Source organism: Polyodon spathula, chromosome 26 (assembly GCF_017654505.1).
Source record: "Polyodon spathula isolate WHYD16114869_AA chromosome 26, ASM1765450v1, whole genome shotgun sequence".
NCBI classification, from domain to species: Eukaryota; Metazoa; Chordata; class Actinopteri; order Acipenseriformes; family Polyodontidae; genus Polyodon; species Polyodon spathula.
This window is the reverse complement of record NC_054559.1, coordinates 12,803,703-12,827,105: the sequence shown is the minus strand read 5'-3', so window position 1 is coordinate 12,827,105 and position 23,403 is coordinate 12,803,703. Positions and strand designations below refer to the sequence as shown.

At 39.1% G+C, this 23,403-nt stretch overlaps 1 protein-coding gene across 5 annotated transcripts in view; it reads right to left on the bottom strand.

The window, feature by feature from the left end:
- LOC121300812 (F-box/LRR-repeat protein 16-like) overlaps positions 1-22,113 on the bottom strand; it is a 28,257-nt gene extending 6,144 nt beyond the window's left edge. The window contains exons 1-4 of one of the 5 annotated variants that reach the window (XM_041229693.1): positions 16,949-17,016; positions 16,047-16,146; positions 4,891-5,040; positions 2,161-2,820 (exon numbers count right to left, since the gene is read on the bottom strand). In XM_041229693.1, the coding sequence (XP_041085627.1) occupies positions 2,161-2,817 (657 nt within the window). In that variant the 5' untranslated portion in view covers positions 2,818-2,820; positions 4,891-5,040; positions 16,047-16,146; positions 16,949-17,016. Of the gene's footprint in view, positions 1-2,160; positions 2,821-4,890; positions 5,041-16,046; positions 16,391-16,867; positions 16,885-16,948; positions 17,017-22,039 lie in introns of those variants that run through there. The other 4 variants (XM_041229694.1, XM_041229695.1, XM_041229696.1 and 1 more) reach the window with 4 other exon arrangements.
- Between the last annotated feature and the right edge of the window lie 1,290 nt (positions 22,114-23,403).

The window sequence follows — 23,403 nt, the reverse complement described above, 5'->3', positions numbered from 1 at the left end:
AGTCTATTCAATATACAAGCCATTTAATATGTAAAGTGTTGAGAACTTAATTATAGCTGGTAAGATTCATTAAGTGTACCATTGCTAGATGAGTTTTTTTTTTTTTTTTCCCCTGACCCCACCTAATTGAAATCCTGTAAAAGGCACTGTACACAATTATTGAGATATTGTTGTTCTGGTCTATCGGAAAGGATTAATTCCCACAAGGTCTAGTTATATAAAAAAAAAACAACCGCAGTTAAAGGAACGCACAGAAACTGGTCTGTAGATCTGTCATCAAGAAGGAACTCCCTTGGCAAAGAAACTACAGGAATCCAATACTGTGTAACCCAATATGGGGGCGGGTGGGCATAACCGAACAGAACAAAGAGCATGTGAAACACAACAGTGACACCACCTGGGTCCTCCACAAGGCTAAGTGTACCTCTGTTCAAAGAACAAAAGAAAAAAAAGAAACAAGAGACACATTGCTTCTGTGAAGCATGTTTCTGTATAACATGCCACTGCTAGGGCTAAGAGGTAGTTCAGCATTGTGAAATTGTCTTAACTCGGCTGTCTTAATTCCAGCTGTTGTGCTGGTGACAGTACAAGCCTGCATCAAAAGCCAACACACTGTCCATGACTGCTTTATCATTCACTGTTTGTTAGCAGGATTCATGAGCAGCACCTGGGTTTAACACACCACTGACCACTCCCTTAGCAAGGCAAAGAAATACGAGTGAGGGAAGTTTTTAAAAAGCCTGGTCTGTGATCCATAGATTGCATATTCGCAGACTCTCATCTACTTTTGCCTTGGACACAGGGAGGAATTTCTTACAGGACATTCCCATCCTTCATTCAGCCTTTTTCAACTGAACAAGGCTATGAAAGAAAACAGTTTCCAACTGCATCATACAGAGGGTTAGTGGTAGGAAGCCAAGTATCTTTCATTTTACAGGTAAAGGAGTAGTCCTTTGGATCTGGGTTTGGTTGCGCCAGCTACAGCATGGATAAGTTCAAACTTGGCTTAGTTATAGTGTAAAGCTTTTGCTAACTTTGCTTTTACATATAACCATAGTAGAGAGTTTACATTTTAACTTTATGTTTCTAAGCTGGAACAACCTATCATCTGCTACTACAGTCACGAAATAATACAAGTGTTTAGCTTCTAGACTGACAAAGTGTCAAGCATGGTTCACGATGCATGACGGACCTGCATCCAAATCTGCCTAGTGGAATTTAAACAGACTGGAACAAAAGGCAGCCTGTCAGGAGCTTCTGTTTAGAGGAGGCTAGACTGTAAAAGGCTGCAGTACATGATGTCAAAGAATCATATTTTAGTACAAAAATTTAAAAAAATACACAGGTGTTCAATTGGTTCATGTGTCTGTGATACTGCAGCACACAAAATGGATTCCTAAAAAGCATTTAATAAAATCTTCTCAAAGGTGGCAGGTATAAATATGTAACAAAAGCCTGTAAGACACCAAAGGATCAGGATGTCAACTTGAGGCTCTGGTCCTTGCTTGTGGTACAAACGCAGTATAAATTGCTGTTCACAGCTGCTCCCAAACCTGGTTTTAATACCAGGCTCTCTGCAACTAAACTGGAACTGGTCCAGTGCCCTCTGAGATCACATCTGCTATCACCGCTCGGCCAGAAAACAGCTCCATTGAGCCAGCACAGAACCCAGTGAAGGAAATAAGACTCCAACTGCATAGCAGTTTGATCCATTCCTGTATTTACTATGAGTTTAAGACACACCTGAGCTTGCTACCTATACACTGGTGCTAATCAAGCTCATAGTAAAACCTGGAATGGGTGAAACAGCTATGCAATCCCTAGAACTATAGGCCCAAGCCAGAATTCAGTGTAGATATTTACCGGTTTGTATATGTGATAAGGCTGCCCGTATTCATGTGTTTCTGCCATTGCCAAATCATCACAAATGGCAAAGCAGTGCACTACAACAGGAATACAGTAGAATGATGTCACAGAGGTAAGGCTTTTATCACATGCCATGAGCCAATACCCTTTTGTCATGGTACCGTGTATCAGTGTGTGACTGCATCAGACAGGTATTTTGGCATCTCTAGGCTTGCATAGGTTTGCTATGGAAAGCCTTTAGTTTTTTTACTTTAATAAATAAATAAACAAACAAACAAACAAACAAAATCATACCTCTAAGCCGGCATCTGTGATGGTTGACCGTTTCAGACTGACGGACCTGACTCCCTTCTTGGAGAGGGGGTAGTTGTCAATGAACTCACAAATGTCTAAGTCAGAGACCCCCACCAGGCAGAAGGAGTGGAACCCGCGCAGGGCGAAGGCTTGCAGGCTGACAAACTGCTTCTCTCCGCCGGGCAGGAGGCTGTAGAGCTCCTTGGCATGCAGGATGGGCGTCACCCCTTCCCAGAACTTGGGCTGGTAGAGAACCTTCCTCCAGGTCTTACACACCTGGGCCAGGATGCACTTCTCCACCGTGGCGAAGTACCAGAGCAGCCGGTTGAGAACCTTCTCGTCCAGCACCAGCTGTCGCTCCAGGGAGGGCTTGGAAAGCTTCCTGCAAGGGGGCTGGTCTGAAGTGGGGGAGACATCATCTGGGTCGCCTGCCAGGAGGGATGCAGTGGCGGGCAGGGGCTCCATGTGGCATGGCAGGCTGGCAGGAGGCAGGATGGTGGGCACGGAGGAGGACTGGCACAGGCGGTTTTTGGCCGCTGGGGTCCCTTTGGTGATGCTGGCTGAGCCAAGACAGTTGGGCTGGGCCGGAAGCTTGACCAAGCCGTTCCTCGGCACACAGGGTGACTTGAGGTTGTTGGGAGTGGTCATCTTCAACATTTACTAATGGAAAGAGGAGAAAGGTTACTTAAACCTGTGTGTACCCAATCTGGATTATGACAACCAGTATGTTATTTTCCAAAAAAGAATTCCAAGTTTAATATTAAAAGGACAAACTGATCTTTCAACTGGAACACTGCATGTAAAAATAAATAAGTAAATAAAAAGTACTACACTACCCGTATTGTTATTTTTCATAATAATCCTTTTTAAATCTTTAGTGACGCATCATAAATCACACCAAAACGTTTTAGTCAATTTTCACAACACAGGTGCCTCTGATTAAAATGAATAGCTGTTATGGAAAGAGAAAACCAGCTGCATTGTTGCACAAGGGAGCATCATTTGGGTACACTAGTGGCATTCAGAAGACAAATACCATTTATCATGTCCAACATTTAGAAACGGTTTCGCAAAAAAGTGACATAGAAACATCCAACAATGTAGTACTCTCGTCTTTCAAGCTAACTGATTGCATTTTTCTAACCTTTGAACAGTGAATTGTTCACAGCATCTAACTGACCCTCCACCCCCTCCAAATATCAAACAATGACACACATTACAAATGTTTGTTTTTTTTCAACCACTCTGTTTTTCTATTACCCAGTGGTCTGCTGATCATGAGCACTAAACTGAACGCCAGACTGTAACATCCCAGCCCTTTATAATATGTGAACAATTGTCACCAACAGGGAAGGACGTTATATTACAAATCAATGCGGGAACCCATACAGAATGAGAGGCCTGATAATGAAATTGTAGCCACCGTGATCAAAAGGGCAACTGAGGTATCTAACAGGCAGGGTAAGATCGCTCGCAGGCATGGCGTCTATTGGAACAGATGTTCTCTTTTGTTCCAACGGTGTCTCAAGAAGTCAAAGTTCTCCGGTATCACTGTGTATAACTTGTGTAATGTCTTCAATGGGAAGTTTGGGCATCTTCTCTTACCGGCTAATAAACCCAAGAAAGGCTCACACACACACACACACACACACACACACACACCCACACACACATATATATATATATATATATATATATATATATATAAAATCACAGATACAGTATGTTTAAAATATGTATACTCCAGATATACCTCGCCATGTTTCATACATAGCAGTGCCAACAAATGTGTTCCAACAGTAAAATCCATTCCAAACACATGTACCTCTGAAATGCAATCAAATAGATTTTCTAAGATACTACACATATTTTTATATGGCACTGTACTTCACATTCAATTTATTGGTGAAATGTCAGGCAGGATACCTGTACAGTTGCATTATGTTAAAATGTCACATCTGCTTGTCTTTTTTTTTCTTTTTTTTTTTTTTTTGCGATCTTGCTAGGGATGCGAGAGATTTGTCCGCAATAACAGTAGTTGAAGTTCAACCCACTTTAGGGACCGTGTGTATTTATTAAGACACTTCTAACAAGAAACAATAGTCAAACAATATTTGTTAAAAAAAAGAAACAATACGTCCACTTAACATCTATAGTAGCTGATCGGGACGGGAGAACATGATTGTTATACAAATTATGTACAGCGGTTTTACTGAAAGAAATTTGTTGACGATCCCTTCCCGACCTAACATTGTCTGTATAGTGGATCTATCTTCCTGTTCAGAATAAAATAGCTATAAATTACTGTTGCATGATAGACATCTTGCATGTGTCATTTCCCCAAAATAATATAACACTGAGATTTTTTTTCCTACTTGGATAAGAGCCAAGATTTTTTCTTTTCATGAAAAGTATTAACCTTTATATTCCAATTTAAAAAAAAAAAAGCAAATTAATAGCTAAACTGAATTTTTTTAAAATCTATTTTAAGAGTTCGCTGCTATGTGTTCACAAAATAACACGGTATTACTATGCGATTTACTACTATTATTATTACAATTATTAATATTATTAATAGTCGTATTAGTATGGCTCTAGCATAGCAAGAATAGATATCTGATTCACTGGCATTTTCATGCAATGCCTGTGTATCTAGTGAGCGTAATGAATGGCTGAGCTTCCACAGCAAAACAGAACAGCATTTAATAATTCATTATATTGTACACTTACCTTGCAATAGCCTGCTTGTTCACGTTACGAGTATGTGTGATGTTCTTTTATCTTCTGCCTTTAGATCGATTCGAAATCGCCATGTTATTAGCATCCATCGGAAACCGCACCGGGAATGTTATTCACCATATAAGGTTCAGGAAGGAGAAACTGGAATCAAGCATGACAATAAATAAATAAAAATAATTTGATGGGGGGAAAAAAATTGACAGCTAAATCGACCAAAACACAATTCCAGTGGTAATCACTGGTACCTGCCATTAAAGTCTCCAGGAGACCAAATGAGACATGAAACGGAATCGGACTTCTCAACTGAAACAGACAAACGCCGAGCAGCCCACTCTTAAAGCGGCAGTATTCTTTTTTGACAGCACCACAATTCAGTAAACAGTAGATACAAACTGATACAGACACCAGCTTCATCTGCCCCCAAAATAATACCACAGAACGATTCATATCAAACATTAAGTACCTGTATCTGATTGACAGAGCATGTTTCTCACACTCCATAAAATTCAAATAAAAAATAATTTGAAAAATGATAATTAAATTGTGACAGAATGAAGTTATTTTCACATACCTTTCATGCAGAACTATATATTTGTAGGTTTACTATCTGGTATGCAAAAAGCATAACAAGGTGCAGTAAGGCATACAGCATAAAGGCACAAACGACGTATGGTAAAGCACAGTCACATCACAGTACACAAGGCAAATGCAGAGTGAACTGTAAATGTACCATGATAAACTGCTACATGAGGAGATACAGTATATTTATCAAGCTTTTCAAACTGGAACAACATCATTCCTTAAATTACAACCACTTACACAGCATTCAACATACATTTACATCGAAATGGAGTAGGTGATGTCCACGCAATTGCCTCATTCAAAGCTTTGTGAAAGGGTTTCCAAACTAATAGATAGTTCACTTTTGCCTTTCACAGGTTTGTCACTGTAATTTGTAAGACTGACATGCTTTTCCCACGCTTTACCATAATACAACAACAACACAGTAGACTTTTGAATTAAAGCCAACAAAATGTTAAGGAGCCTATAAAAATAACCCTACACTTTGAATTATATTATATTACCTACAAACAAAACACGTACATGTTGAAGACATACTGTTCGTATGCTTGTTAGTGAATTTACAAGATTGGTTCAAAAGCTTGTTATATTGGCTCAAGGAAATCTTTTTTACATAAAAAGTCAACATCTAAGAAAATGAAATCCAGCAAAAAGTCCACCAACAGAGTCAATTAACAATGCTGTTCATTGACTCTGCTTCTCCAACTGCCTAATATCCGAGTGGTTAGCAACAATAAGAGACGAATGCAGCAAATAGACATAAGGTCTACCTTTCACATGGAATCACAACCTTATTACTGCATTGGTGGTGATGAATCACATTCTTTAAAAATAATTTTAAAAACTTCTTTGTGATGGAAAGCATGATGCCACACAGGGCTGCTGTGTTTCGCAATAACACTCAGTGCTGTACGCAAATATACAGTCACAAAACGCGGGATAGTCCTGATGCATGAGGTGCAATAAGATACAATGCTCATGACGGACTATTTTGTTAAAAGGTAAATAAGATAGAGGGAGTATGCATGCACAGCATTGGCATCACTATAAATCACATATACTCACCATTAAAGAACCACAATACAACTTCTATGTCAACATATGTCTAGTGTTTTTTAATTGCTTTTTATACACAGATTATGAGCCAATGGTGAACATACAGAACGTATGATAGAGGTCAGTATTGGGTCTGATAGTTTGGCTCAAGCTGCAACTTTAAGCTAGACTGCAGCGTTAAGACTTCAAGTCAGGTAGGCATGCGGACCGTATCTTAGACACAAGTGCAGACGTCAGTTGGAGACCTTGCTCTCTTTTATTTAACTAAATCAACTCTCCGGAGAGGCAACCACTACAGCACACCATGGATAACTTTACAGTGCACTGTAAACAAACAGGTGGCTTAGTAGGCGTTACATAGTATTGCTTTTCTTCCAATTCAAGATCAGTTTTGAAAGAAACTGCAGGAAGTGTATTCTGTGAAAGCAGAAAGCCAATTCAAGGTGTTTGTTGGTTTTGCAACATTGACAAAACCCAGAGAATACAATTACCCCCAGCAATGTCTGACCCAGAGAAAAGGGCATAGTTTTGACATTACCACATATTGATCTCTTTTTAGTGTTAACGTGCATTTCCTTCTTACTACATCCAAGTTCCGTCCCAGCATTTTTTAAGAAACACTGACCAGGTGTAGATGTCCATCACAAATCTGAGCACTCCCTCAATAATAATAGAGCCTCAACAAGAACAGAAGCAATATGATCAAGGGTTAATTTTTGCAGTGACAAATGCGGGATGTTAAAAGTCAATATTGCGCACTGTAACATTATAATTGGAAACAATCATTTCATGCCAGGTGACCATATGACCCCCTGGGTTTGTTAACTCACATCCAAATGCTTTGGTTAACAGGACTGCAGGTACCAGAATGCATTGTGATGGAGTTATAAAAATACCTGGAACCATAAGGGAAATAGACTTGGATCCGTAGTACCACAGAGGTCCTCCAGGTTTTATAGAGGCCATTAAATAATTGTAATGATTAGGACCTGGAAGGAGGTTACATTGGGTCAATTGCTGAATTTTAGGATACATGTGAAACAAAGACAGTCAACTGTCAGCTGTTTCTTTTTATCAGTAGTATTATTAACACACCATTCATTGTTTCACTAAAACAATCTTTAATTGAATAATTACAGCCATTTCAGACATTAACTGTAAAAGGTTACTGGTGACATGTTAAAAAAAAAAAAAACCTCTCCTCACTGTTTCATAAACCACTGGTAGTCTGGTCAACTCTTCTAATGTCTAAATGTCTAATGTCTTACAGGGATGTCAATCTGCCTGGGTTGCAAATGATTTTGCTTATGTTTAAAAAGTGCTACTGTTTAAAAGGTCAATGTCCCGTGCAGTTTTTAACAATAAAAAAAAGATAGAAGAGCTGTTGCCATCTCCAAGCAAGTGGGCAAATGTTTTAGAATAAATAGCCTTATTGATTCAGTGTTATACATCAATCTATAGCCACATCCCAGGATACAAAAAAAAAAGTCAGAAAGCACATCATATGTCAAGTTCAATCAAAATAACTAGTAAACAAGCAGTGCATTACATTCAGCTTTTATAATGGTAACATTTGTAAAAACTCACTACAATAACACACTTGCCTCTAAAGAACATTTCAACCCAGCACTCTGACCACTGCACTTGCAGAAAGAATCACAGCAGCCCAGCACGCTAATCACTTTGCCAGGTGACAACCGCCCCCAACATACCACTTCTCTGTTCCTAGAGGAGGAGGCAGAGGGAACTGATTAATTTGCAGCATGGTTCATTTTCAGGTTTGAATGTAGACTATAGAAGTGCAAGACTAAAATCACAATACAATGCATATCACACTACACAGGGCACAATACAATATACAGCATGTAGGCCTATCACTCCACAAGTAATGGTCCTGGTTAAGTGTTTATGATGTTTTGCAATACTGCATTATTATTATTTTTTTTGTTATGATAAGTCTGGGTTAAGGTGCTTTCACCCAAGCTCAGGGGCTGTTCTGCTATAAATCTACAGTATTCACTTATCTTTATAAAGAACAAGAGCCAGCCCATCTACTGATGGCCCAAGATCTGTTTGTTTTGCTGGTAATATATAGCAGTGTTCTAGATGGTTTTTAAAATAACTTTGTTGCTTTACCAAAAAAAAAAAAAAAAAGCGAGGATGCAGGTAGAATATTTTTGCTTTTTTTCATTGTTGCTGAAAAATGTCACATTCATAGCTTAAAATTAAACATTTGCAGAGAGTGGTTTGTTTGTTTCTTGAGCACCATGCAGCAGTGAAACAGCACTAATCAATTCCCCAGGTAATAGGCAATGACAGGGCAGGGAGCAGGACGCAAGCATCAGGGCCCAAACTCTGGTGGGTGATAGTCAATAAATAACCAATGACAAAGGAGCCAGTGTTAAGCATTCAATGTAATCTTCTACATGGGGATTCAAAGAGGCTGTACCTGAGAGGCTAGAGCTAGACAAAGGCATCTGTGAGGGGGTAGGTCAGGCCAATGCAGTGATGTATTGGAGATCTGAAGTTCACATTATATAGTACAGATCTGAATTTATTACACTTCATACATTTAAAGTAAGATAGGTAAAACAGCACAGGGGAGATAATGCTTTGTAGTCTACCAAATTTAAACATGGTGACATATTTTTTTTCACAGACAGTAGATGTCATCCCATTTTAAAAGCAGGAGTAAGAGTTTTGAATTGAAGGTTGCCTTTTGTTGATTGGACAGCATGATTAGTAATTCAGTCAGTCACTGTTTCAATGAGCTGATTACTTTTAGGACATCCTACAATGACAGATGAACACACAGTAGCTTTTTTTCAAAATGCACACAAACAGGTTGTGTTATTACAGGATGTGCTCTCTAAAATAATTTACAGATGACCTGCCATGACATTATCAACAAGGTGCAGCCAAGAAAGCACTGATTTGAGAGGGCAAGACTGCAAAGTTGGCCACCACGTCTGAAACTGACTATCAAGGAGGTAGAATGCAAGTATGATTGGCAGCCCATTACACAAAAGTGTGTGCTACAGATGCCAGGTGTTTCTATTTTTACACAACCGCAAGGTGGTTTAAAAATAAAATGGTGCCATTTTTATATGCATCTGCACTCAGTGGAAGTTAAAGAATTAATTCAACACTTGGGTTTTGTTGGAGAGTGCGGTTCTGTTTTTAAATATAGTATAAAGGTTTACCAAAAACCCCAAAATATAACCATGCAACTACCACACATCTGCCTTCTCAGAGACCAACATAAAGCAGCCACAGTGTGCCCTCAGATCATGTCAAGTTTCCTCTTCTCCTCTGTTAATCTTGCTAATCCACTGTTATGTTTTGCCTTGGAAATTCCTAATTTGGAATTAGCCAGGCACGATTTGTTGTTATCTGTTGGGTGTGTAATAGTACAATGGAAAGCATGCTTCCATACCATGGAGAGCAGCTGGTATAAAGTGCTTGTTACATAATCAGCCAATGGGAAGGAGGCATGCTGGATCAGCACATACTTTTGATGTGTTTCCATATGGAGCTGATCACTTCTACGTGATCGAATGGGATCATTTCAATCAGCATGCAAGTAAGAAAGTTAACTATGTAAGTGCAACTTGCAGAAGGAAAATAAAACTGTTAACCTTACTTACTTGGAGTGGGGGAGGGCAATAAATGCAATACTATTGCACACCTTGTAGTAACAAGCTGGCTGAATCCAAGTTAATCAAAGTAGTTTCAGTACCACGGACAGCACTTGAGAGGACTACTCAAATTATTTAATGGCGAGCATCCCATTTGGTACTGCTTAACCCAGCACATTTTGTTATGTCAATATGCTAATAAGTTATTGTGTAATGAACAACCTACTTCAAAAGGACCTCTGCATGTTTAGTCTACAAGCACTGAACTGCTTCTACCTTTGAGAAGATGGTTTAACTGTTATTAAAGTAGAGTAATCACAAGGATATTCTTCCAAAGAAGAATTGAATCATAGACAATTGTCAGAAATAACACGATCAATAGGAGACTCAGAAATCCACATGTGGAAGAGAGGGCGGTCCTTGCAGATGATGGGAAATTGCTAGTATTAGTAGAAGGACCAGTCAAGTGGAAATAATCAACAACATGTGTTAATCAATAACATGCATGCAGGAAGAAAATGTTATGGTCCAGCATGGCAAACAAAGCACAAGAAAAGTCAACAAACTGGTGCGGTCAACCAGCAAGAGGGACACTAGTCCTGCAGATGGAGATAGTTGAAGCCCTATAAAGACACACTAGAATGGATCATACTGAGGACTAAAGAAAGGGAGCAATCTCTTTAACAATGCCTGCTTAGAAAAGCTCATCATGAATAACAGCTACCAATCACATAAAAGTATTAGCTTTGTACAGCCATCTGAAATTGCATTTGAATTGGGAGACCCTGCACTGCATTAGAAAAAACAAAGTTGTGAAAACGGATGTAAATTTTGTCTTTTGTATAATGTCATTTTGATCAGTCAAATGCATTAAAAATTTAAAAATGAAGGAAAACGGTCATGTAAAAAGATGAAAACACTATGGTTCTTCTGTGCTAGTCATAAACACAATCCTGGTGCGGCAACACAATGCATGCCCATACTGTGCCTAGCAACTGGATGTCGCCTTCTAGAGGGACACAACATAAAATGTACATGAGCAATCAGCAATTGTTTTTTTGGAATGACTAAATTACTGGACTTTCAGTGCAATGTTCATCTGTGATAGGACAGTTCAAGTTCTCTTCACTGAAGCTCATTTCAGAATCTTCCTGACGGCACTCTGCCAATTGAGTAGCATAAAGCAGTAATTAAGTGTTTCCAGGGCTTTTAGCAGGGGTTGCTTCTCGGATATGTGTCCAGCGGGCAACAGTAGAGATCACAAGCAAGCCCGCAACAAATCCCCTTCCTTATTATCATACCTTGAGGGGCCAACCCAAGTAACATTAGGATATACTAATGACACATTACCACAAAGCAAAATTGAGGGACACAAATATCAGGGAGCTGTTAGGAGCGGTTTATGGGCTTTGTTCTGACAGACATTTGTGAATCAATTCATTGTTTTCCTTTGAGGAAAATATAGCAATAAGGTGAGTATGAAGCCACTGGTTTGAAAATATTGATACAGCATGTATTTGTCTATCTGTGTCTGCAGTTCTGAGGCAAAGGGGCTTAGTATCATTTGCATATGGGATTTTGTCAGTGTGCTTTACCCCTGCCATTGGCATCCCACAATCTATGCTCCAGCAGCAGCCAAGGGACTGTGCGACAAGCCCAGCTCCTCCATGCATATTTACTTTGCATCTGTTCAGGATTTCCTCTCCATCCGGATAGGCAGCCAGACTGTATTCAAGACATCTCAACAGCAAACCCAAGCAGAATTTCACACACACACACATACGCACACACACACACACGCACATACACACACGCACACACATCCAAGTCTTGTGTTCAGTCAGAACTCCAGTACATCTGGCCGACCACACTGTACAGCAGATTCTTCCAACAGCATGATTTAGTTATAAAGCATAACAAATTACGATCACAGCAGAAAATAAATTATGAAAATATTTGGACTGCAGGATTCCAAGTTGGCAACGCAGTCTGGAGCACAAAGCGATGGATGAATAAATAAATGTCACAAAGAACTGTAAAATGACAAAAAGAACAATATTCTCATACTGTATTAAAAGAAATCTGGTCAGCAACTCCATTGGCAAAAATTTTATTCTCTGAATCAATACACGGGTCTTATGGAAAGCAAGACTGATCACCACTGTGTCCTGGGGGCTCGCTGTCCCCCCTCTCTCTTTCTGAAACCAGGTTTTCTACAGATTAAAATTATACAACACAACGGTCACTTCATTTTCACAAATCTGCAAATCTGCTCAATGGCTTTCATAATGCATCCCACTGTAAAGAGAGCTAAAGACATCAGATGCCATTAAATGATACAGATGAGATGCATGTTCCCAGCACTCCCAACATTCCCACAGGTTTAAAACAGCAAAGCAGTACAATGCATGGGCCCTCAGCCTGACCGTTAGGGTGATCACTGTTCAAATGTTAGCCAAGTTTTAACATGAAGCAATTGTGTTGACTTTGGCATACGATTTACACAGTATTATGCGTAAGTGAGATAGTCTTTGCCCATGAACAAATGCTGTGCTCCACAATGCAGTAATGTTTAAATGTCACAGCACTGCGTTTATGGGTTTTCCATGAGGAGTTTTCAAACAATCAAAGAAACTAAGAGAGATATTCAGAAACAACTCAAGTGCTAATGCTTACTGGCGTTTCCCAATTTGAAATGAACTTGGCACACTTAGGTGAGCACTGACACCTCTGGCTTTGCAGGAAACAGCTCCACAGCACCTCCATCCACTCCTGTGAACCACTGAAGTGGCAGAGTGGATGCCTGTGGGAAACACAGAGACTGTCCCTGTCACGACCACATAATAAATGGGTGGACAAATGGAGGCATCCTGCCCATGGCTATCTGATAGACACTATCTGATACAAAGGATTTTCAGATGGCTGTATCACATCCATATCAAGATCAACTGTATATTATATTACTGTAAATGGAACCTGTAGTAATTACTACTAATGTACAGACTAGGGCACCTATAGTCAAATATTGAGAGATTGTTTGTACTGCTCTTCTACAATTTGCTCCACACTGTTTGGACACTTGCATATTTCTGTCCGCCATAGTACAGTATCTCCCAATAGACATTAACTCATGGACATCACAATCACACCTTGGGATTGAAGTGATATGGTAAGGGGAAGCTATTTCAGTAAATTAGAAAAAGCACTGTATAGAAGCATATTATGCAACGGTAAATATGCACATTCTTAATACTTTATCTCAAGAGAATGTTTAATAATAGATCAAGTGTGCCAAGCTCATTATAAACTCTTGTGATAGGTATCATTAAAATGAAGGTCATTTTAGATGAGTTTCAGCTTGCAAGGGACTTTGAAGATGTTACTCGTTGTTGAACTGGGCTATTTGTATTTGACATTACACTACTGAATGCTCCTGACTCTTATTATTTCATTGGTTAATGACAGTTAACCAGAGTAGCATTGTTAACTATTCAATGTTATCTGCCTCTTGACGAATCAAGTGCCATTGATGATATGGTGGTGGTCTCAGATGGCCAGTTGCAATAGTATTCACTATTAGTAGAAAGGTACCAAAGTGGTAACATTTCCATATAAATGACTTACAATAGTAAAGCAATGCATTGTAATGCACTGTAGTACCACGGACTGTACCATATCTATACCACCATGCAAACGTATCATGACCACTGGGCAACAACTGTTTCAATCCACTGTCCTGCCATTGCTGCTGCTGTACAGGTAATACGCATCCCAATAGCATTTTTTCAAATTTTTGATGAAAGGATTGCCAGTTTGCCCTAAACTAAGGTAGAAATGGCTTGGGTTTGATCCTCTTGCTTCAGACCCACTGAGTTGTTCTATTAGTTGAGCCTCCATTTCATTTTAATAGCACAATTAACCTGGTTGCATTGGGTAGCTTTGCCTTGTGAGCTTATCCAGTGTTTGTGTTTAGCATTCCTGAAGCAGAGCTGGATAATTGCCAGAGTGCCTGGTTGAGTTTCAGGAGATTGTCGAGCAAAGGAAATACAGCGCTCTGGAGAGTAATAAATTCCATCCTCATTACAAAGCTCCCTCTCACTCTCCGATAAGAATGGTTTCTCCACTCAACCAGTTATGCTCTAACACACTCAAATGCAAAAATCCTTAAGGTCAGGGCTGGGCAAGTCCATTTTTGAGCTAAGGTCAACTGTTTTCCCGTCACGGCATAAGACAACTGACTCTGGCAAAACTAATTCCAAGCCTATCTTCTCTGAAGGCCTGTGTTCGAATCTGGCTTAGTGAAATTAGTTAGGTAGGCTCAACTTGGCTCCCCATAATTATTTATTGGCATACTGTTTGTCCAATAGAAGGATCAATCCCTGTCTATTTATACCATCCAGGTACACACTACACACAACCTGCCCTCCCTGGTGGTGCTGCACTTGTGCGAGCCCTACCCCACAACCACTGTAAATACGAGGTACTCTAAATGTGGTCTTCCCAGAATCCACAGGTTAATATTCGACAAACAGACAATGATGAGAATCTAGTGTTTTTGAACAGCATATATATTTTCTTTTAGTAAAGCAAGCAAAACACATGGATATTTTAAATAGCAGTTTTGATGATATTCACCACATGGCACAAGTAAACTGTATTTATCTAAGCATTAGCAAGCCAATCAAAAGGAAAGGAAGATTTCATTATAAATGTTTCCCATAGTACAAGCACAGCAAAGTGTAATAAAGCCTAATAAAAGCATGGTAAAGCATAGACAAACACTGTAAAGAACAGTGAGGTATGGTATATTACTAAACATGGAAAACTATAGCAAACTACAGTAAATGCATTATATAAACAGGGAAATGCATGGTAACACTGCAGAAACACTGTGTAAACTTTTACAAGTGTTGTTACAATGTAAGTGATGCTCCCTCTGTTGATGCTTTTAAATCTCGATTAAAACACATTATTATAGTCTGGAGAATCCATGTATCTAAAATTATATTCTCTCATCTCTATATGGCACATTTACTTTTTAGCATTATTTGACTATTATTTATTTTACACACTTTTAAACTAATGTATTGGTGTTGTTCTTATTATTACCATTACCTTTAGTACTTGCGCTACACAAAAATAAAGCTGATTGATGATTGATAATAATAACATACTGTATGCATCATTCCATCTAATATCAATGGGGGTTGTGTGCCATGGGCATAGGCTCCTTTATTGATTATGCCATGCATATTGCATTTGGACTGTGCATTCAAGCTAAACATGTAATTTAATTCCCTATACAGTATTAAAAAACAGCTACGCAGTACCTTACAACATTGGTGTTGTTGATACGTTAGCAAAAAAAAAAAAAAAAAAAAAAAATGGAACAGAGGTGTATTTTTTTCTACTATAAAGGAGTGGTAATGTTGAAAGCCTTACGTCATTGCAACTGAGCGGGTCACGTAATGTTTGGATCGCTGTATCCAATGGCTGTAGTCTCAGATTGTCATGTATATACACTGGGGAGATGTATGTATCTATGTAATAATATTACCATCACTTGATACAGTAAACCGATACAGTAAACCCATCGAATATTTATATAAATATTTTCCGTTTGGTATAAGCCTAGTTATTTATCTACACCCCTTTTAAACACATAGAATAAATACATGCGTGCGTTACTATAAAATGCTTTTCATCTGCGTCGGTCATTATTTTCTGTGTCAAGTGATTTGATGACAATTACTGGTACCCGTTGTGATAATAATATACCGTACCCCAAGGAGTGGCCACAGTCCTGATGCATCGTCCAACACAAACCAAAAATAGCAGCACTCCCATGCAAAACAAAGACCGTGTTCTTACCGTGTTTTTGATTCCTTTATGCCATGCTGTGCCAATCGATGGGTTTGTTATGTTTGTTTTTCCTTACTTCATACGGAGCTTGCAGAAGGCAACTAAATCACTAAAACAAAAGCAGAACCCACCCCGTTATTTCTTGCAAAATAAATAAATAAATAAATAATAAAAATAAATGCAACCGATACACGAATGTCTGATCAAGTCTAGTGTCTTGGAAAGAAAAAAATATATATACATATATATATATGTGTGTATTTATAATTTTTTTAAAGTACGTTTTTTGTTTTTCTGAAAAGCTGCAAGCAAGCCCCAAAACGAAGCTTAATTCCATTTCACTGTATGTTCATCATCAGACGAAGCTCGCCTCCTTACGCACATACACAGTCAGACCAAACCCATTTAAAGAGACACCGCCATATATACAGTATTTAGTCTGTTATCAAGGATATCAAATAAATAAACCAGCACCAAAAATCAGATTAGAGTGGCCCTTCTATACTAGTGGGGTAGTATCTGGTAAAGATCGAATATAAGGTTATTCTAATGGTCTTTTGTACATTGAAATGCCATCTTTGTGGGGTCTTTAATCCCGTAGACGTCTATGGTAAATAGAAGGTAACTATAAAGTCTACTGGACATACTGCAGTGCTGTAGACTGAGAAGCAACGGGTCTTATTGTGAATAATATTGACACCACTGGTTAAAGAAAAAGCAATGTTGTTTTTTTTCCCCAGCAGCATCGCAAATTGTCAACAGATTTGTTATGTCCCCTTGTATTTGTACTATAACACTCTCTATACACAGAGCATCAAAACAGATTTTACCCGTATTCTATCTGATGCCAAAACAATATTGTTCCAACTCCCTGATTTTCCGCCGTTAGCATTCAATTAAAAAGAACTCACAAGGACTACCTTTACAAGGGCTGTTATGCATTCTGAGCGCATCCAGTAAATCGCCACTGAGAAGAGAGAGAGGGAGAGAGAGAGAGAGAGAGAGGCATGCTTTCCATTTATAGCTCACATTCTGTTCCCTCAATCCTCCCCCCTCGCCACTCCCCCTCTCCACTCCAAACAGCACTATCTGCCTATTAAAATCATGCTCCCTGTCCCTGAGCATCAATAATTGATTTCTTTTTTCGGGGGGGGGGCATCTTTTTAATAATGCATTACAAAATGGAAAACTAATCTAACAGAGCTTCGAGGTCGTGCAATATGTTTCTGTTTGCATGTGCATTGGCGTGTTTGCATGTGTGTGGCTCCATGGGCGTCTGCATATGCACTAACGGTAAATGGGTTAAGTGTTTGGTGTATTGTTTCTGTTTCTGCAAGTGACATGTCAATTAACATGTGGAAGAACAAAACAAAAAATGTCCCAAGCTTGAAAATACATAGGCTTCTAATATAAATATATAAAATGCATGATGCAGTAGTATAAGCAGTATCACACTGTAGAATTACCCTACCAGCAAGCAGTTTGCCATCTGCCAGCAGGCATGCCCTCCCAATCCACAAGATATACTGGAATCACCCTGCAGCTGGGAGAACAGTAGAAAGAGGAGGGAGAGAGACTGGTACCGTGGGGTATGGCACTCCTGAGAAAGACTGATCTTCAGCTCCGAACGGCAGGCTGGGATGATGCCAAAGCCTTTCCCTCATACAGGCCCACTGTGTAACCATAGTGACAGCATCAAGCAAAATGGCCTTTGTCAAGCTTTAATGTTTTTGAGAAAAAATACTTGTATGTAAAGTGCAGCAAAAGCCTCCTAATGTAATCATGTTGTTATAACTTCCTTTTGACCACATGAAGTGGTTGATTTATTAAAGCTGGAGGTTTTGTATTGGCTGAACAACAAAGGGATTGCATTTGTTTACTATAAGTTCTGGTAAACTTGGACACGAATCTTGCTGTTTGCCATGTACTTCCTATGCTTCTACTATCCACGTATCGTGGTTAATTACGTTCTTTGTATGCTTTACCTTGCCAAATGTGACAATGCTTTCTCGAACGCTATAGTATACTTTCATATGCTTTGGCATTCGGTGATATTGGTGAAACCTCCAAACCCATTTCACTTTCACCAGATTTGTGCCAGGCTTCCAGGGGTTAAATGTCTTGGATTTATTCCTGAACAGTTCAGGGAGTATCTCAAGTTCAAATCCTTAGAAGATGTGTGTAGCAGTGTCTGACATGATAGCCTTTTGATTTATTTCACCAAATACCTTGACCATGACTTAAAAGACGATCCGCTAGCGGCTCCATGGGCACACTGCACTGCAGATGACTCAGGAGCTGCCGTCGCCATGGAGATCTGAATGAGTAACTGGACTTATTCAGATCTAGGGAAAACAAGATGTGTTCCTCTCATGGGGAAAAAAAAAAACACTAAAACAATAAAATACAGTTTTAAGAAATACACAGCACTATTAATACAACACCCTATTTCTCAGATCTGCAGCACAGTCAACCCTGCACATTAATAATGATAAAATAAAACACTCCATTCTCAGCTTTCTAGCACTGTCACTCTGCAAAATAATAATGAGTTTTAAAACACTCCATTTTCGATCCTCAGTCACTGTCACTCTGCACATTAATAACGAGCTCCACACATTCTCAGCTCCCTGCCTGCACTGTTGTTATTCTGCACAGATACTTTAAGGAGACACACTAAGCCATCCGTTGCTGTTACTGCAACTCTAGGAAAACCACAGCACTTTCTGAAATTCAAACTTGATATAAAACAGGTTTAATCTGAGATCTGAATCTGGGGAAATGGCCGATGGAAAGCTAGAGCTTCATATTGGATATGTCAAAGCTCCAGTGAATTTCCTTTTTGTGATATCCTTACAGTTCCGTGTACAGCTGCTCTGTTTTCAGACCATTCGGTCTGCCCCTATTCTTTTTGTAGGTATGCCCTTCCTCCTATGTAGAACAGGGGTTCCTTTAAACAAGAACTGAACTTGGAAAGGACCTTTTGTATGGTATCCATTGCATGTCCGAAGAGGCTGCATAAATATCTTTATACAAACAAAATAAATAACGGGGGGGGGGGGGGGGGGGCACCCTGTTATCAGGCCATGTTGATTTTCTAGTTGTTTGTTCATTCAGGTCACTGCTCAGCCCACCCATAGCCCTGTCTACCTACTGCAGTAGCCCCTCTCAGGCTGGATTGACGTCAGAGCTGACGCACACAGCTCTGGAGTGGACTGCTGATCAAAGCTAGCCTCACGCTGGGCTATGGAGGAAGAGGAAGGGGGATGGGGGCTGGTCTTTGTCTGCCACTTCAGTGAGCGTGCAGTCCATTGTTCAAGCCAGGACCCTTTCCGTTCTTAGTACATACAGTTCAAGTCTGTTTGAAATGCCTAGCTAGCTGCACGCACTGTACACATTTCAGATCAAAATCAGTTTTACTCTCTCATTTACACCCCCATCTCTCTCTTAAACTATTACAGCACACTGGGCTTCAAAGCATTAGTATTAGTTTTGTCAAACATGAATGTATTTAATAGATTCATTAAAAGATTTAATGATTGAGGCAGTCCTCAGACAGGATAATGGTGTTAATGCAAAGCATCAGTCTTCCAGCTCTCCTTGTTTTGCCATCTTTTCTGTCTGGCACTCAACACTCCCCCTGTTTTGCACAGAACCATGTAAGCGACTGAACTCGTTGGAACGTCCTTGCTCAGTTTCAAAGGAAAAATGAACTCAGCCTCTATCAAACACTCCAGGAAACAGTTGATCGGTGAGTTAAATCAGCCACATGGCAAACAATCAGCGAGGCTATATTGGGAAAGAAAAACAAGGGAGGAAAAGGTCACATTTAAATAATTATACAGCTTTCTATGCATCGAGGTCTGAAAACCATATCAGAGCCATTTTGAAGACAAAAACAATCCTGGGTGTTTTAAAACCACTGAGTAAATAAAACTGTTTTTAATTCATATGAATGTGACACCGCCCTCAAAATGTTGTGTTTCCTCATTGTGTAGTTTCTGGAAATGTACTTAATATAATCTGCAGTCTCTATTTTAAGGTACAGCACAGTTGAATTTTCAATGAGAAATAAAACAGGGATGGAAATAAGACTCCTGTTGCATAGCAGTTACACCCATTCCAGGTTTTACTACAAGCTTGATTAGCTATGTAGTATAGGTAACAAGCTCAGGTGTGTCTTTAAACTCACAGTGAAACCAGGAGTGGCTCAAACTGCGATGCAATGGGAGTCTTATTTCCATACTTGTAAAACCAACTGTATGAAATTTGTGAGAAGCAGCAGGACAAATTATTATTATTATTATTATTATTATTATTATTATTATTATTATTATTATTATTATTAACAATAAATACCATTGTGCCCAATTTAGAATGTCTTTTACATCGCCACAGCAACCCCACCAACTTCTCAGGAAAAGGTCAGTGGTCATCCACCGATCCCACCACCAAGCCAATAACCTCGTTATACCCAGGAGCTTGACAGCAGAACTAGGTGGACAAAGGCAAGCCCTTCAGGTATTTGGCCAGTGGGTCGCCTGGCCAGTGGGGATCGTCTAGTCCCTGACGATATTGCCTAAAATCTGCCCTCCCTCCCCTGACTGTATGACTGAAATTATTGTATGCGTCTTAGCCTTTGCATTTGGACTCTCCAATCAGACCTCTAGCATTTCCAATTGTGTGTGTGTGTGAGAGAGAGAGAGAGAGAGAGAGAGAGAGAGAGAGAGAGAGAGAGAGAGAGAGAGAGAGAACACTCCCCAAGTGTCCCATGTAGGTTCCCTGCTGGATCTGGTAAATGTCAGTTTCATAAAATGCATGTTTACATGCTTTCCCCCACTTCATGCAAGAAAGAATGGTCTTTTTTGTTTGTTTTTTTTCTCAATCTGCCTCAGTCTGGTAAACACACAGCATGTTGCATATTTCAGAGAGAATAGCTTCTAGCCTCCAGCACTTTGAATTCCCCAGTTTAAATATTGAAACATGTTTGTGTATGTTACAGTATACTAGCAGAGCGCCATGGTTCATTTTCTTCAGAGATAAAGTATATTCACATGTAATAGAGAAAGCTACCGGTATCACGTTACACCACCATTGTTTTTCCAGAAGAAACTAACCGAATATTTCCATATTTCTGGCGTATTGGAGTACTATATTCGGGTCTTACAATATCTGAACGTTTGGTTGAATATCACGATTTAACTAGAGGTCTCTTAAACACTCTGAAGTTGTTTGTTTCAACCTTTTAAAAACATTTTTAAATCTGGCCCTTGAATTATGAGAAACAGATTTGACTTTGGGTTTAAGAATCTCTTTCTGAATTTGTATTCATCACTGCCATCTTGTGGCATACCTCGGTAATTTCTCTAATGAGAGGTACGTGTGGTGAACAAACAAGCGGCGCCTTTCCAAGCCGAATGTTTCTTCAAAAAGCTGAACTAGGATTCAAACGTAGTAATAACAGATGGAATCACATGCAGTCTTTGCAAACAGTAGATATACTGGTTCCAGTCCCCTCCACGCAAATAAAATGTAAATGGAAAAGGCACATTTAAAAAAAAAAAAAAAAAAAGTTAAATCGCCCCGGTTTTGATATTGTATTCACTTTTTACAGTACAAAACTGTATCAGTGTGCTCAAGTTAACAGCAGAGTATATTGTGATTGTATATTGTATACTGTGTGGAAATCTGGTAACACTAATCCATACACACCACCCAATGCCAAACACTGATACAAATAAAACAAATCATGCATATACAGCACACTTACATGCAAAACATTGCAAGCCTGCATAATATGAGAGCATTAAGATATTCCATTAGAATTGCATCAACAAGCATTTACCTACTGTCAAGCTTGACACTCGGGGCTCCGCAGATGTACAACTAATAAATAGAACATTTTAAAACACGGCTTGCTCTCTTGTAAAGCGCATTATTCCCAGATAATTGACAGAAATAATCTACGATATTTCCGGTACTAAGGAATCAATTTGCTTTACCTTTTAACTGAAGTTCACCCTCTGTCTCTACTTTAGTTGTAAGAAGGAACATTACAACCGTTGTTCTGTGTAGTTCCTTGACAGTGTTATATTAAAAAAAAATATACCTTTGTCTTTCTTACAAAATAGCGCCCTCTTGTGGTCACTTTGCTGCCTAACAGACTAGGAAGAAGTTTGAGAAACAAGACATTCTAATTTTCCATACTGTTGTGTGGCGATGGTCATACTAATAATAACGAATGGCTCATAATAACGGCCTATTGTAACTCGGAGGTCTGTGCCTCGTACAAATAAAAATAGATCCTTTACTTTGTACCGTGTAGCACACTAAGGCAAAAAAAAAATACAAAATTGAAACCATTCTAATAATAATACGCACGGAATTTACAAAGCTAACAATGATTGTGCTTCTTCGAAGATCAAATAAGATAATTGTTTGTATGTCAATGGAAACTTATAGTACAGTGTGTTGTGTGCACAGTATATCATTTACTGTAGATCTGGGATATTTACCAAACTATTTTTTTCACGTTTTCCCAATTTTTTTGCTGTCAATGTACAGTGCTTCACCACGCCTAACAGGAAGGGCTGTTAATAATAATAATAATAATAATAATAATAATAATAATAATAATAATATGCCAGTTTTGGATAAATAGAAAAATAAAAGGCTAGCTAATATACTAGGATTTTTAAAAAAAACAAACAAAAAAATAATAATGTGTTAACCACTGGGGGGCGGTAAAGTCTAAGTAATACTTTGCAGAATCAAACTGTATGGGACAACATCTTTCACCTGTTGTTGCTGTAATCAGAGTTTAGGAGAGTGCAATGTAATTGGAACACGGCATCTCATCATTACAGTGCCCCATATATCACAGACTGTTAGAGGAGACAGACAGTAGCCTTCTTGCACAGTGTCAGAGGTCTGGATTCGTTTATATAAGGATCGGTAAAGTGGGAACATACATACTGTAAACTGTACCTAAACTGTGGCTATGTTGTGGTCATTTCAAGTCACGTGAGTACAGGCCATCTTTGAGAGGGTTGTTAAAAAAGGGTTTTTAAGTCCAGTTTTGATGTGTCACTACGACGAAAAGCACTTGTTGTGATATATCAACAAACTGGACTGTCAACAAGGCCTACTTTATTTTTAATAAAGCAGAACAATGTGGAAAATATACACCAAAAAATGATATTGTAAATTAACTAGTGCATGAGTGTGGGACACTGCAGCTACTGTTTCCTCTGCTCTCACTGTCCTTGTGTGTTTGAACTGAACTTTTTATCTCTAATGTCATGGCTTTACTTTAATAGAAATTTTTAAAAAAGTCTGAAACAAAACCAACATTATGGATCTTTTT